This window comes from Sardina pilchardus, chromosome 15 (genome assembly GCF_963854185.1).
Source record: "Sardina pilchardus chromosome 15, fSarPil1.1, whole genome shotgun sequence".
Lineage (NCBI taxonomy): Eukaryota > Metazoa > Chordata > Actinopteri > Clupeiformes > Clupeidae > Sardina > Sardina pilchardus.
Window position 1 is genome coordinate 21,923,737 of NC_085008.1, and position 14,567 is coordinate 21,938,303.

Here is a 14,567-nt window from a genome sequence, read left to right on the forward strand (position 1 = left end):
GTACTTATAATGGGAATTGTTGGTTTCCCAACTTCAAGAGGGCCTGATCCTCAGTCTCATCCAGTCTACACACTCCAGTCTCTTATCTCTTCAGAATCAGAATCAGAATCAGCTTTATTGGCCAGGTTTACGTAAACAAACAAGGAATTTGACACCGGTCAATCTTTGCTCTCAAAGTACAACACTAAACAAAAAACACAAAAAAAGAATAAAAAATGACGGAACAGTAAGAATAGAATTTCACTCCTCTTTTACTCCGAGCTCGTCTGGACTCAGGGACGCTAGTGGCCTTCCCTTCAGCACCACTGGCAGAGCGCACACAGCCTTGGTCTCCTCCTGGCGGACCTCTATAGACTTTCTCTCCCACTTCCACAGGTAGTCCATCTTGGCATCACAGTGCCAGGGGTTCAGCCCGAGGTCCACAAACAGAACGTTGGGATCCAGAGCCCCATCGGGGAGATGGCGCAGGTGGTTCCCACTGAGATCCAGATACCTCAACTCCTTCACATGCTGGAAGAGGGTCGGGGACAGTTTCTCCAGGCGGTTATATTGCAGAAACAGATAAGATAGGGCATATGTGCCTTTGAAGGCTAAGGGGTCTATGGTGCGAACTTTGTTGTTCTGCAGAGACAACCTCTCCAGGAGGGTCAGAAGGTCCAGAACTCCAGCTGGGATGTCCTCGAGCTTGTTCTCGGAGAGGTCCAGGGTGATCAGGCGGCCCAGGTTCTGGAGGAGGCCAGCAGGAATCTTCTGGAAGCGGTTACCTGACAGGTCAATCCAGGTGAGGTTGCTGTTGCTGGGCAACCAATCAGCTTCTGCTCTGGAGAGGAGGTTGTTCTTGAGCGCTATGCTGTCAAGTGGGGCGTGGTGGAATACTCGAGATGGAAGGTGCATCAGCTGGTTACCTGAAGGATGGTGAATGAAAATATTAAACAGACCAATATTCAACATACAACTAATACATTTTTGGGTGCAAGACTTGTCTTATACTATTCAATACACATTGAAAAAAAGCACAGAATCCACATTCTGATCCATAGATCAATCAAGATGTGCTTATTGACTGAGGAAGATTGATGGATTGAGCATGTATAGGGAAAATCAATATGTCGTAAGTTTACAAAAAAAGAAACTTCATTTGACACAATTCAAAAACTTCTTGTTTAATTATAACTTCAATTTTAAAGAATACTTTGGTCTAACATTTGGCCTACCTGTAAGGTCTATGGTGTGAAGATGAGGGACCCCAATGAGCATGTCTGTTGACAGGTTTCTGATCATATTGTTTGACAAGTGGAGCTCTTTAAGAAGTGGTGTTGCGAGCAGGTCCTCTCCAGTAATTGTAGTAATATTGGTATACTGAATGGTGAGACGGGTGGTGTTCCTCGGCATACCATTAGCCGGGAAGACAGAAATTTGTATGTTGTTGCAGATTACCTCCGTGGATTCCTGGCCAAAATAGCAATTGCAGAGGTCTGGACACGAGAGGGCGCCATACCAGCAGCAGATGCCAAGCGCAATACTAAGAAGATACCGGAGATCCATTTCTATTCTGTAGGAGTGAGAGACAGTCAAAGTTTGAAGAGAAGAGACTATACCGCTGAACATTTAAGACGGTCAATCATGTCTAATCAATGTCTTGTACTTTTAGCACAGAGTTTAAGCTTTTTTTTAATGATAAGCAGAAAAACAGTGAGCCTAGAAGGAAGACAGTTAGAAAGGTAAATAGATAGACAGAGAGAGACAGATAGATAGATTAGATTAGACACTATTTATCCCGGAATGTTAAAAGGATCCAGTCGCTTATACAACCATAACACACACATATATCTCACATACATAAAAATCACTCACAGAATTGTAAAATGACTTAAATAAAATGCAGTGTATTCATAAATATTTTCTGTGCGCATATCTCACCGTCAAAATCAGCGATGAATGGCTGTAAAATGCGCTTCCTACTATCTGAGCACTTTTTAATCTCCCGAATGTTGACTACAAGTCCTATTTATCCACCTGACATTTCAACATGGTGTACGGGAAATGAAGAAAGACAGTGAACGCCGTGACCAATACAAAGTAAACAATGACACACAGCACAAGAGGTTTAAAAGTCCATTAGTATGAGAAGTATGGAGTATGTCATGGTCATGCTCTTTCAAAATAAACGGCAGACTTGCGAATAATTCCAAATAAAGTCATATAGGCTATTCTCTTTAACGTTCCTAAACTAAAGAGAGGGAAAAGAGAGTGTAGATAACTCGTTTTCACCATACACTCTAACTCTTTCCTGAGTGAATAGAAAAAGATCGATAACTGTGAATCATTGATGAGTAACATAGTTTGGTAACGGCTACCCTGGTCAAGGTTAATTGGATTGGGGTACATCAGATGCTGAATTGGCAACCTACCACATGGTGGCACTGGTATCTTACTGTAATCACTTAGGTTAAACACAACCTTAGAAACGTCATTATTGCAGGGACTACGGTACATGTGACACAACCAAATGTCTATTCATTCATTTCCAGGAAAGTATAGGAGAGTTGGGGAAATTACTGAAAGCATTAGGATATGTGGCAAGGAAATGGACCTAAGCTCTTTTAAGTTCAAGTCCCTCAACCAAAACAATCAGCGTTTAACAAACATGCATTTAATAGTGATGAAAAAGTGATGACAAGCTGTGTGCGACTACAGTCAAGTTGCTTGGAGAGAGGAAAAAAATAATAATCCAAACAAACAAAAAAGAAAAAACACCACATCGCAATATTGGAGCATTAACAACATAGTTTAGTAATGCTTTCATCACGCATCAACGGACATCAACAGCAGTCATTTTGGTACGCCCCAAGGACATTATAATATATTTAGGTATAGAAAGGCCAGAAGTATATAAGTCTATGTTAGAATTGGTTTCATACGACTTCTCCAGCCGAGCAGTCCAGGGAATACAAGATTAATAGCGAGATGGAAATGTCACGATCTAAAACAAAGTGTTTAATAACATATTTTGTTTAAAACAATTACGGGAGAGGAAACAGACTTTGCACACAAGCAAATCTGTACTTTTTATGAATAAAAGTGCCGCACGTCAAATGCGAGCCAATCCGCGCATTTCAGCGTTCCATAGGCAGCTCTACCTCGATGCGCAAAACGCGCCTGGTGGTGCCACCGCGCTCTCTTGTCAGTAGGAACTCCAATGTACCTCCGTCACTGGTGACAGCAGGCGATGACGATGCGCCGCTAGGGGACCGCGTCTCCACACAAGGACCTGTCCCGTAGCAGTGGAGCGTCGCGCACGGATCCTGAGAGACACCCCGGAGAACGGAGCGGAGCGCATCGGTCCCTGGAAGTGCCATGGAGAACGCAACCTCGCCGGAGAGCGCAGCGTCGTCTGTAGACTTCGACCACTTTTTCAACCTCACCAAAGACGAGTGGCAACTCAATGGCACCACCAGGGTCCCGGACCGCGCGTCCGAGGACTTCGTCACGGCCATATTACGCGTTACTAGGGATCCAGTGTCTTTACTTAGAACCACCGAGGGGGCTATCGCCGCTGGTTTACTAGCGGCACCACCTGCGCCTTCGCTGGCTCCATCTGAATCGGGTCACCTGGTGGTCGCGTTTTGGGACTCGCCACTCAGTCATGGGATAAACGTGTTCGTGGGGATTATCCTGTGCTTCACCATGTTGGGGCTAGGATGCACAGTGGAGGTAGGCCAACTTGGGGAGCACATCCGAAGGCCCATAGGGGTGTTGTTGGCTCTGGTGTGCCAGTTTGTCATCATGCCTCTGGTGGCTTTTCTTCTGGCACTGGCTTTCTCCCTCGACGATGTGGCGGCCATGGCTGTCCTACTGTGCGGCTGCTGTCCCGGAGGAAACCTCTCCAATATTTTGTCACTACTGGTCAACGGTGAAATGAACCTGAGGTAAAGCTCGTTCACTCAAAGTGTGAGAGTGTGCTTAAAACTATAGTACAAACTCATACATTTCACAAAGTCGTTTAAAACTATTGAAATGCTAAGAAAAGGTATAAAGCAAAAGTATCGACAAATAACTCCTCTCTTCCGGTCAGTAATTTCCACAGGAATGATATGAGGAGAGCTTTGGGTACAGAAGAGCGGATGCTAAATTGGCTGGTTTTGCACTCTCCTCAAAGATAAATTGTGTTCATATAAAACATTGAGAAATTGTCCTCACATGCAAAATATGTCACTGTGAGTGATTTGCCACTTTTCTGTAATTCTCTTCACTTGAAATCCTTTGCGTAAAAGTTGTTTTATGTTATTTTATTTATTTTGGCACAATCCTCCCCACAATTGTTCTAATTATGAATCCCTGGCGTCTGTGACATGATTTCTATCTTTTGTCCCCTTTCCAGCATCGTCATGACCATCTCCTCCACCATTCTCGCACTGGTCCTCATGCCGCTCTGCTTGTGGATGTACAGTCGTGCATGGATCAACACGCCCGTGGTGAACCTCCTGCCGTTCGGAGCGATCATCATCACTCTGTGCAGCACGCTCATCCCCATCGGTCTAGGTGTCTGGCTCAGATATCGCTACACCCGCGCTGCTGACATTGTCCTTAAAGTGAGTTCACATCTGTATTCTCTTTTCTTAATCTGAAAAGCGAATATACTTTTGCACAAGGTCTTACTCGGAGAAACATTGAAAACAATGCTCCCTGACAGAAAATAATTGCAATTATCGGACAAGAAATTATAAGTTATACTGCAGTTTGTCTTAAGTCCTAAATACGGCATTTCTGTAATAAAGTACTCTATAATGTAGCCTAGTTACAAAGCAATTTTTCATTTTCACTGCAAGGAACAAAAACTGGAATTTTGACACTCAGAAACTGTTCGGACACTTGTTTTGTTGCAGGTTGTATGAACCACCTAAGGTCTACACATAATCTAATGCTCACTGATAATTCCATGTATTGCCCCCCCTTCCAAGTGATAATCCGCTGAATCTGGGCCCTGATCTGGCGTGCACATGTAAATTAACTTTTACACGTGTAAATTAAGGGATCGCCTGTCTCTAGGTTGATTTCAACATTTCTAGAATACTATCTTGATCATGTTAACTGGAAACGTCACTTGTGGTGAAAATCCGGTGATTTGCTGCGTTCCCGACGTCATTCCGGTGCCTCTGGGGCGCACTGCGTAATCTCCTCGGTCTGTCTTCAACGTGGAGAGGCTGACCCTCAGGGCGCAGTGACATCACAGTCGTTTTATTCTCAGCGCCAGGCTAGCGCTCTCTTTTCAGACCTGCTTACCCAAGAGCAGCTCGAGCCGAGCGCTGAAATAAAGGACATGGGTGGGAGATGTGTGACAGAATGATGTATCTGGGCGGGGGGGGGGGGGGGGGGGGGGGGTGAGAAGTGGAACGCATCAAGTGAAGTGGATGAAAAGCGCGGCAGGCTCTCTCGCCCGCTGGTGGCTCTTGCTCTTTTCTCTTCGCCATAATGCGCACGAGGCCCTGAATGGCCCCACGTGCCACTCTGGTCGCTTTCTTCCCGAGGGATTCCCTTTTGAAAGCATGTTAGTTCCGAGACAATATAAAAAAAAACGCCAACTCCATCGCAACTCATCCGAAGCCCTGTGATGAATACATACAGTATGAAGCCAGTGGCCACCATCCCATAATTAAGCTGGGACAGATCACACAAATCAGAGCAGTCAGGCGACCATGGTAAAAATAAACTGAAAAAAAAGAGAAAAATACAGTATCCCGATTATCATGGAAGAGGACCAACATATGTTTGCCCTTTACCATGTACAGCATTTTGAAGTACCTTTGACAGGTTTAAGCAGACAGGACCACACTTAGGGTGCTTCTCATGTAGAGTTTATATGTCCTCCCTCCCTCCTTGGGCCTCGATCCTCACTGATCTACATAAACGTTCTGAGTGCTTTCAAGTTCCCTTAAACCCATGGGACCTCTGGGTGTCACCTGTGAGCTAGTGTGTTGTGTCAGTGGAAAGCTGAATTGCTGCTTACAACAGTCTTATCTTTGTCTCACAGACATAAATCAGCTACCATTTAGAGATCACTTAATTTTGACTTGTTTCTCCTGAACCCTTTTACTGTAGGTTTCAAGTAGTAAGAAGCAACAGAGTAGTGTGAACAAGTACATTAAGATCTTAAGTTGAATTTAAATTGAACTTGGGCTGAGACAAGAGGCTCCCACTGGAGGATCGAAACGTTGACTTTTATGTATTAAAATAAAAAGTGTATTTTGGAGCTTATACCCAGTGTGCGGACCAATCTATCACATTGTCTACCACTTTTGTCCGGCACCTGGATTATTGTTACTGTGGATGTGCGCACCTCAACCAAACGCCAATTTCATGGAAGATGACATGAGATTGAAGACAATGGTCAAGGTCAATATTTTACATTGATGCTAAATTGACCTCAAGTGTAAAGAGGAAATAGGCCAGACAAAGAGGAGGTCTTATTTTGAGTTTTCCTTTCCTCTGCTGGGGTGGGCTGCGGGTGTACGACCCTCACCTGTTGTTCTTCTCCATCCCTCCATCCCCCCCCCCCCCCCCCCCCAGGTGTCTCTGTGGTCCCTGCTGGTCACCCTGGTGATGCTCTTCATCATGACCGGCGCCATGCTGGGCCCCGAGCTCCTGTCCACCATCCCGCCGTCCGTCTACCTGGTGGCCGTGCTGATGCCCATGGCCGGCTACGGGGCGGGCTACGGCCTGGCGCGCCTCTTCGACCTGCCGCCCAACAGCTGCCGGACCGTCTCCATGGAGACCGGCTGCCAGAACGTGCAGCTGTGCACGGCCATCCTCAAGCTGGCCTTCCCGCCGCAGCTGATGGGCGGCATGTACATGTTCCCGCTGCTCTACGCGCTCTTCCAGGCGGCCGAGGCCGGCATCTTCATCCTGGCCTACCGCATGTACCGGACCGAGGTGCTCCACAAGGAGGACTACCTGGGCGGCGACGACGACACGGACATCAACTACAGGACGCTGAACGAGGACGACGGGGCCTTCGACACGGCCTACGGCTCGGTGACCGTCAGCGACCCCAACTCCATTGCGCTGGAGTCTCGAGGGACACCCCCGACCCCGGTATAGGGACTACCAAAGACACTCAAGAGAGAGAGAGAGAGAGAGAGAAAGAGAGAGAGAGACATACAGGCGAGGGGGGCGAGCTTCCATACCTCTCTTAACACTGACATTCCCAAAGCAATCATGGCTACCATCGCTGAAACCTCACCACTCTCCTCAGCAGCTCCAGAGAATGCCACAAGAGGGCTGGTTAACTGTACCATGGGCTCGTAGGGGCTCATGTGTCCCTGGGTATTTTTCAGGACATCAACTGATTCCATGTTTCATTTCACTGAAAAACAACGACTGCAACCACTGCAATGATTGAGGATTACTGTATTTGTGGAACACAGTCACCATGTGAACTGGTGAATGATGGCATCTTAAGTTTTCAAAACACATAACACTGGTGTTTTCCGGCACATGTTCACAGCTTCACAACAGGACAGCTATGCAGATGGGATTTCCTTGCATGGAATCCATTGAACCATACTTCAAGCTTAATAGTACTAAAAGCCTTATAACCTGGAATAATCTACCAGTGGGTTGATATCATCAATGGAACACTCCAACTGGACAGGTTTACATCTACATTGTGTTGACTATTTTCATGAAACTCATACATGAAATCCTCTGTGAAAAGGGAGCAATTTGCTGGATCAAGACTCATTCATTATTCTAGACACTGATGGTGTGTGGCATGACTAATAAACCATTCTCTGTAACTAATTTAACTAATTGAATATCCTCGATAACAATAGTCATGATTGGAAATAATGATGGTGTTGCTAGGCCTATGTGATTTATGTGAAAAGAAGATGAATTGTGGCTTTAAGTGCTCAGAGTCAGAGCTCCCAGCGTGTCATTCTTGCGCCTCCACGGCTGTTCCTTACAACACTGCATTTGTAACTCGTAATGCGATCGTTCATAATCACGTCTGAGCGCTTCATTGCTTTTTTTGCCAGACACATTTCACCAAAGCATCCATGTTCAATACAACAATGTGTGATTACTTCATCAATTAAATAACCAGTTAAATTGTGCAATTATGTAAATGTTTGCAATATGTTAAGTGTATAAACATGAATAAAATATGCACTGCAAATTCCCTGTGCGTGTGCATGAAATTGTTCAGTGACTGGAGGTCAGAACAAGGCAGGACTGCTCACCTGATTGTAATCAACCTAACAAGGCCAGTGTATAAATTAGCTGACGTCCACACATCAGACGACTAAGCAAAATGGCTTCGTTTGGAGATGAAACGATTGACAGTTACCTCTATTCATCTTACAATCCCTACTCGTATAGGTGTCCGAAACCAAAGACCTGGCGGAACAAGAATTATTTTACCTTCGGAGATGCGGAGACCTACTTTGACAACGACCATCGCGCACAATTGAAGTCGATATTGGCGCAAATTAACCCCAATCTGACGCCTCGGCTTCGAAGGCCTAACACCAAAGATATTGCCGTGCAGGTCAACCCCAAAACCGACGTATCGGTGCAGTGCTCCTTGGGCCCGCGGACCCTCAGTCGAAACCGAAATGTTTTGCGAAAAGGGGGTCGTGAAGTTCAGCTTCCGTTGCGCACCGGAGGCGCGGTAATGCGTTACCCGCGCACCCTCGCAGTTTATTCCCCGATTACTTCCAGACGACTCTCATCCCTCCTCTCCGACGTCAAGGGAGAAAAGCGGGCACTTAACCTCTCAAGTGGCGATGAACTCGACACCACTTTGAAAAGCGAGGGCTCCGAATGCGAGTCTGAGGCCGCAGAGAAGGCGGCCAAAGAAAAGCTTAGTCCAGAGAAGGATGGAAACAAAGAGAAAGACCTTTCAAATATTACCGATGATCAGAAAGACGAGACTCAAAGTGGAAAACAAGGCGATTCCAAAGTCAAAGGACGCGTGAGATTTCAGGTAAGACTGAACATTGTCCAAGAAAACTACTTTTAAATCATATCAAACGTTTACAGTTTAATTAAACAACGTGCTCTTACTGGGCTTGTAATGATTGGGGTGGTTTTTCGGCCGGAACTCTTAATAATTTGTAAGTGTAGCTGTTTACCATTATTTGCCGAAAATGAGACTTAACTTCACCGTTTCTTTTCAGTTCTTGGAGCAAAAGTATGGCTATTACCACTGCAAGGAGTGCAACCTGCGCTGGGAGAGCGCATATGTGTGGTGTGTACAGGGGACCAACAAGGTGAGAAAGGCCTTCAACAACTTGTGTTTTGTTACCCATTTCTTTAGGCCCATCAAATCAACTGACCTTAACTGCCCCCCTTGACAGGTATACTTCAAACAGTTTTGCAGAACTTGCAAGAAATCATTCAATCCTTACCGCGTTGAGGACATAACATGCCAGGTAGGACCTCTAGATCAAATTCCCAACAACTGTTTTTTAACTTGCAGGCTTCTGTTAGTCCTTACATGTTCACTGTCCCCCTTCCCAGGTCTGCAACAAGGCGAGGTGCGTATGCCCAGTGACGCCGCGCCACGTGGACCCCAAACGTCCTCACCGTCAGGATCTTTGCGGGAGGTGCAAGGGCAAGAGACTGTCCTGCGACAGCACGTTCAGCTTCAAGTATATCATTTAGCTGGCCGTTTGCACTCCGACATTGACGCACAGGACTTTCACCATCACTGACGGCCGGGGCAAAGGCGCTTGCTCTGAGCAGCACTGTTTTTGTTTGTATTAATAATGGTTGGTTACCCTCCTTTTGTTTTGTTGAATAATGTTAATGAATGCTTATAATAAAATGGCAATCAGCAGCACGAGTCTTCTCTGCCCACGCTATTTACACACTCTGCAGTCTGGTCAAGCTGGCACTTGTGCCTTGGTATGATCGTAAACCCGCAGCTAAACACCCCCTGCTCTGTTGGCTGTGTGAACTCTACACGAACCTCCCAGCTGTCTGCCTCCAGCTCCACACAGTTTATGGGTCAGTGAGTGTTTCAAGAAGGTTTGACTATTGCAAGCAGAGGTACTGTCCAGTGCCATCCTTGCCTCCGGGAGAACCATGACAATGCCACATTTTGGATTGAGTAGGCCTACTATTGCTTGGTACAAATGGATTTCTCTGGGATCTAAACCAATGTCATTCACTTAAAGCCTACTCCTCAGACTTGAGCAAATGGACCAAACCTGTTAGGGCTGTTCAGCAATCAGCTGCACTGTACATGTGTCAGAGGGAGGAATACCTGCATTAAGGAGATGATTTTAAGTGTGAGTGTGGCAGACATGTATGGTCTTAAAGCTACACGAATGAGTTGTACACTACCCTCTTGATCGTATTTAATGGGTCCACACAACCCTTAACTTGTTTACGCTGTCAAATATAATGCATCTTAGGACACTGCATTCTAACTTAAAGTGTAGCTGCACCCTAAAATGTGTTTTGAGCTGTTGATTGAAATTACTCAAGTGGTGATCAACACTATTACCAGGGTTAATATTGACAATCGTGTTTCCCGAGAAAAGTACTATTTTGTTAGGCTGGGTGAACCCTGCCTGAACTTCTGGAGAATTTCGCCTGGCACCTCAGGCTGGATACCAGCAGATCTACTTTCACTGTTTCACTGACAGAATCTTTAGCTCCAATCAGAAACGGCCATACTCTAGTCCTGGCACGCTATTGGCCGGTGACGTGACGAAACTTAAAGAGGAATAATGCAGGATTGGCGATTTCATCTCTGGTTTCGGTTTCGTCGTTTTATGCTTGCATATTTCTCTGCAGAGCTTCCCCGACAGCTTTAGCGTGTATATACATATATAGGCTATATATAAATATATAAATTGCAAGCGTGGTTCTTCTTGTTCCTTTCGCGTCTCTGACTTCCAGATGTAAACAGCAGACGATCGTTTATCAGAAAGTTGCAAGGTTGTAATAGCGGATAGGGACACTAGGGGCGGGAGGAATGTGACTGTTTTCGATAAAACTGGTCAGTCAAGCAAAACAACGATTTCTAAGCGATTTTATGACTATGAAAAAGTTGCATAGGGTCTCTTTAAGCAGCAACGAAACGAAAGCAGCAGCCGCTGTTGCTTCTGTTTTGGAAGACGTTAAAGGCCAGTTTTCTTTGAAAACAGAACAAAAACTTGCCCTGGAACAGTTCATACAGCGGAAGGACGTGTTTGTGATTCTACCGACCGGCTTTGGTAGGCTAAAAGTTTATCAACTAGCCCCGCTCGTGGCAATTACGTACGGAGTCATTTGAACGATGCACATTGATCACGCCTCTTTTGCAGTAGAATCAAAGCGCATCTTCGCCAGACTAATGTTCAATCTTAAAAGATTGAGCTTAGTATGGTGAAAACCAGACTACTATTTTGATTTTGTATTGGAGATATAGCTCTCCGCGCCTTCTACAGGCTGAAACATGCCATGGCATTTTGGTCCAAAATGCTGACATAGTCCTGCACTTCTCTGGCGCCTCTACGTCACTAGGTCGTTACAAATTAGGAATGAAACGCCCCAACACCTGCTGCCATGATTACCTGTGATAAGCCATGTCTGCAGCACTCATTCCAAGATTGACACGAAATCCCCATGGTTGATTGGCTGCAGCAGTGCTGCAGTCCCTTCCAAATTTCTGAACGCCCCGCCCATTTTGAAAGCCTTTTTCAGAAATGTGAAGTGGGTGGAGTTATGGGGTGCAGTTACACTTTAATACTGAGCATGTGTGCTGCTAGACATGTTGGGCACTATGAAATAAAGTAATATTATGCCTCCCCAGTCAAAGTTGACAATGGACATTGTGTTAAGAGCGGGCTCCCGGAGTAGTCCTGAGCTCTCCCACCCAGTGGTGCCCTTGACAACTAAATACTGATATATTGCTAGTTTGATTGCACAATCCCACGTTAGGTGCTTCTCAACATGCCTCCTCGATCCTCGAGGGGCGTTCCCACTGATCTATAACTAACACTGGATAGACCATCCCATTGTTTTCGCCCCATCATTCTTTATGTAGATCAGCGAGGATCGAGGCCCGAGGAGCGAGGGAGGACGTATAAAAGCCCAAATGAGAGGTACCCATTGATATAGGGGCAAACCCCTCAGGATCAATTCGATTCTGGCATCAGGTGTGTGTGTGTGTGTGTGTGTGTGTGTGTGTGTGTGTGTGTGTGTGTGTGTGTGTAAAAGAGCTGGAGGCTGGGAAAGTGCATATGATCAGATTTTTATTTATCCAGACGAGGAAAGGCTGGTAAAGAGTGAGATGACAAAGAAAAGAAAAAAGAAAGAAAAAAAACACAAAAAATCAACAGAAAAACTAAAGAAAACAGAAGAAAAAGGAATAATGCACCTCTAAATAAAAAGTATACTTTTTCCAGGTAAATAATATATCCATATATTCATTAAATAATTAAGAACAGCATTCAAAAATGTACCAGACAAGCAACAGAAGAGATCGGTGTGAGGAATGAATACAGTGATCATCTTTTTAAATCTTTTCCTTAAATGTGCCATGACGACAATTTTTTTCTCTCTCTCTCTCTCTCTCAAGACATTGCTTAATGTCCTGCAGTTCGGCAAGCAAGCCCAGTGCCTTTCAGAAGCACAGCAGAGCCACCATGGCCAGTTTCCCCCTCAGGGCATAGGGCTAGAACACACCATCAGTGCAACCCTGAGCCGGGCAGGGGTTCGGGACAGGGGGTATTGGGTTAAGACAGAGCCAACATGGACGACAAAGAGCCCAAGCTTCCTTCGAGCACAGGTTTCTCAGAACAACCTGTCTAGGGGAAAGCAAGCCAGCGTGGAGAATCACAGTGGAGTTAAGGAATGCATGTGGCAAAGACTGGGCTGGGCAATGGCCGTCCAAACATCGAGACGGGGCTACGACCTCAAGTGTCTTTTTCTCGACTACTAAGCAGTGGAGTCAGGTGTCGGTTCCCGGCGACGACCTTTGCACTCTGACCTGTGTCAGTGCCCTCTCTGTGCATGAGCGCTTGCCCCAGCCAAGGCCAGTTCTTTTGGGGAGAAAAGTTTCAGTTGCCAACATAGTAGAATGGTAAAGAGGGTTTGTTAGTGATTGTTATATCTGGTCTCTTATTCAATTCTTGCGTATTTATTTGTATTTTTTATTTTTTTTTGCGTTAGCTTCATACTCTATTCTGCTTTAACAGTGCATTACACAAATGTACAAGGGAAAAATACTGCTTTTACACTATACAATTTTTTCTAAAATATATACAGAGTAAAATAAGTTATTGATATTTCCATAATGAGTTGCAGCCAGTTTTAGCACTTACTCTATGTGTGTGGTTGTGTGTGTGCGCGCGCATTTCAATCTGCGTATGTGTATGTGCATGTGTGTGTGTTTATATGTAAATATGCCTTTAGGAACAAAACCTGTATCGCCAACAGAAGCACATGCGTCATGTGCGCAAAACACAAACAAAATGTCTCTCTCTCTCTCGCACACACACACAGGCACACGTAGACACACACACATCCGTGCACACACACGGATATCTATGGTTTCTAAAGGCAGCTACTTATTTGGTAACAGGGTAAGAGTTTTTTTTTTTTCTGTTGCTGTTGTTAAGAGCGACTAAGCAAAGGCTTGGTGTTTCCCAGACTCTGGGGGTGCGGGGGAGGGGAGGGGGGGGGGTCCGTAAAGTGAACAGATAAATTTCTCTTTATACAGCACCCTGAGGGCGACAGCCGCCCTCTCCCCCGGCTTACAATTACACATTAAATATCCCTAATGTTTACATCCTAGGATGTTAGCTCTAATAAAAAATACATTTCTCCAAAAATATGTCTTGCATTGCTTTCTCTTTCAAGCATGCATTTGAAACCTTGTTTTTATTCATATATAGATTTTTTTTCCTTTTCGTTTTCTTAATATTATGTTTGATACTGAGTCCAACGTGACAGGGAATCCTGCGAACACCTCCTCCTCTCCTCCTCTTCTTCTTCTTCATGCCATCTCCATGGCGACCACACCATGCGTGCTCAGTTTCGCCGGCCCAGTGCATCGTGGGCCAACGAGAGAGCCCACGGGCCGTTCTCAATCGAGGAGGGCTGCTTGTGGGTCGTTTTCGTCCCGAAAAAGAGAAGCGTTTCCAGTTCGGCGTCATCTGCCTCGGCCCTTCCGCACGCCACCTCCCGTCACCGTCTCACGAGTAGTTATTGCAGCTGAATGTTTTTTTTTTTGTTTTTGTTTTAAACTTCTTCCAAGCGAGGTTGGCTTATTTTCGGGTGGAGAAAAAGAAGAGAGGATAGGAGAGAGAGAGAGAGCGAGAGAGAGCGAGAGAGAGAGAAGAAGAAGAATGGAAAGAGCGACACTTGCGCATTTTTCTACATGAGCGAGTTGAGTTCATCCCCCTCACATCCTTATAGCCCTTTAGAATGACGTCTTCAGTCCCCACCCACGGGTCCGCCCCCATCCGCCCCATATGCCCCTCCTCCTCTCAGGTGCTTATCCCCTCCTTGCTTTTCCCCACAACCCCCCCCTCCCCCCTTCAGGTTGCCAAGTGCAGGTGTGCAGAGAG

At 45.6% G+C, this 14,567-nt stretch overlaps 4 protein-coding genes across 4 annotated transcripts in view; 2 read left to right on the forward strand and 2 right to left on the reverse strand.

Annotated features, from left to right (window-relative positions):
• Positions 1–96: 96 nt before the first annotated feature.
• Positions 97–2,130, reverse strand: si:dkey-90m5.4 (leucine-rich alpha-2-glycoprotein). Its single transcript, XM_062556240.1, has 3 exons — positions 1,921–2,130; positions 1,215–1,552; positions 97–905 (listed from the first exon to the last, which is right to left on the reverse strand). Exons 2-3 carry the CDS (start codon positions 1,543–1,545, stop codon positions 241–243), a joined length of 996 nt encoding a protein of 331 aa, XP_062412224.1. The 5' UTR covers positions 1,546–1,552; positions 1,921–2,130; the 3' UTR covers positions 97–240.
• Positions 2,131–3,107: 977 nt separating this feature from the next.
• On the forward strand, positions 3,108–8,094 carry slc10a4 (solute carrier family 10 member 4). The gene is made up of 3 exons (XM_062556168.1): positions 3,108–3,929; positions 4,382–4,592; positions 6,568–8,094. Exons 1-3 carry the CDS (start codon positions 3,358–3,360, stop codon positions 7,096–7,098), a joined length of 1,314 nt encoding a protein of 437 aa, XP_062412152.1. The 5' UTR covers positions 3,108–3,357; the 3' UTR covers positions 7,099–8,094.
• A 198-nt stretch (positions 8,095–8,292) lies between these two features.
• zar1 (zygote arrest 1) lies at positions 8,293–9,844 on the forward strand. The gene is made up of 4 exons (XM_062555703.1): positions 8,293–8,986; positions 9,180–9,272; positions 9,360–9,434; positions 9,523–9,844. Exons 1-4 carry the CDS (start codon positions 8,312–8,314, stop codon positions 9,664–9,666), a joined length of 987 nt encoding a protein of 328 aa, XP_062411687.1. The 5' UTR covers positions 8,293–8,311; the 3' UTR covers positions 9,667–9,844.
• A 2,391-nt stretch (positions 9,845–12,235) lies between these two features.
• Positions 12,236–14,567, reverse strand: part of fryl (furry homolog, like) — a 96,547-nt gene continuing 94,215 nt past the window's right edge. The window contains exon 63 of the mRNA XM_062555704.1: positions 12,236–14,567. This exon is cut by the window's right edge and continues 547 nt beyond it. The gene's annotated coding sequence lies outside the window, so the exon portion shown is untranslated.

Coding starts and splice junctions, on each gene's coding strand:
- zar1 (XM_062555703.1), top strand. CDS start 8,312: ATGGCTTCGTTTGGAGATGAAACGATTGACAGTTACCTCTATTCATCT. Junction 8,987..9,179: donor AAGGACGCGTGAGATTTCAG/GTAAGACTGAAC, acceptor GTTTCTTTTCAG/TTCTTGGAGCAAAAGTATGG. Junction 9,435..9,522: donor TTGAGGACATAACATGCCAG/GTAGGACCTCTA, acceptor CCCCCTTCCCAG/GTCTGCAACAAGGCGAGGTG.
- slc10a4 (XM_062556168.1), top strand. CDS start 3,358: ATGGAGAACGCAACCTCGCCGGAGAGCGCAGCGTCGTCTGTAGACTTC. Junction 3,930..4,381: donor AACGGTGAAATGAACCTGAG/GTAAAGCTCGTT, acceptor TCCCCTTTCCAG/CATCGTCATGACCATCTCCT. Junction 4,593..6,567: donor CTGCTGACATTGTCCTTAAA/GTGAGTTCACAT, acceptor CCCCCCCCCCAG/GTGTCTCTGTGGTCCCTGCT.
- si:dkey-90m5.4 (XM_062556240.1), bottom strand. CDS start 1,545: ATGGATCTCCGGTATCTTCTTAGTATTGCGCTTGGCATCTGCTGCTGG. Junction 906..1,214: donor TCACACCATAGACCTTACAG/GTAGGCCAAATG, acceptor ACCATCCTTCAG/GTAACCAGCTGATGCACCTT.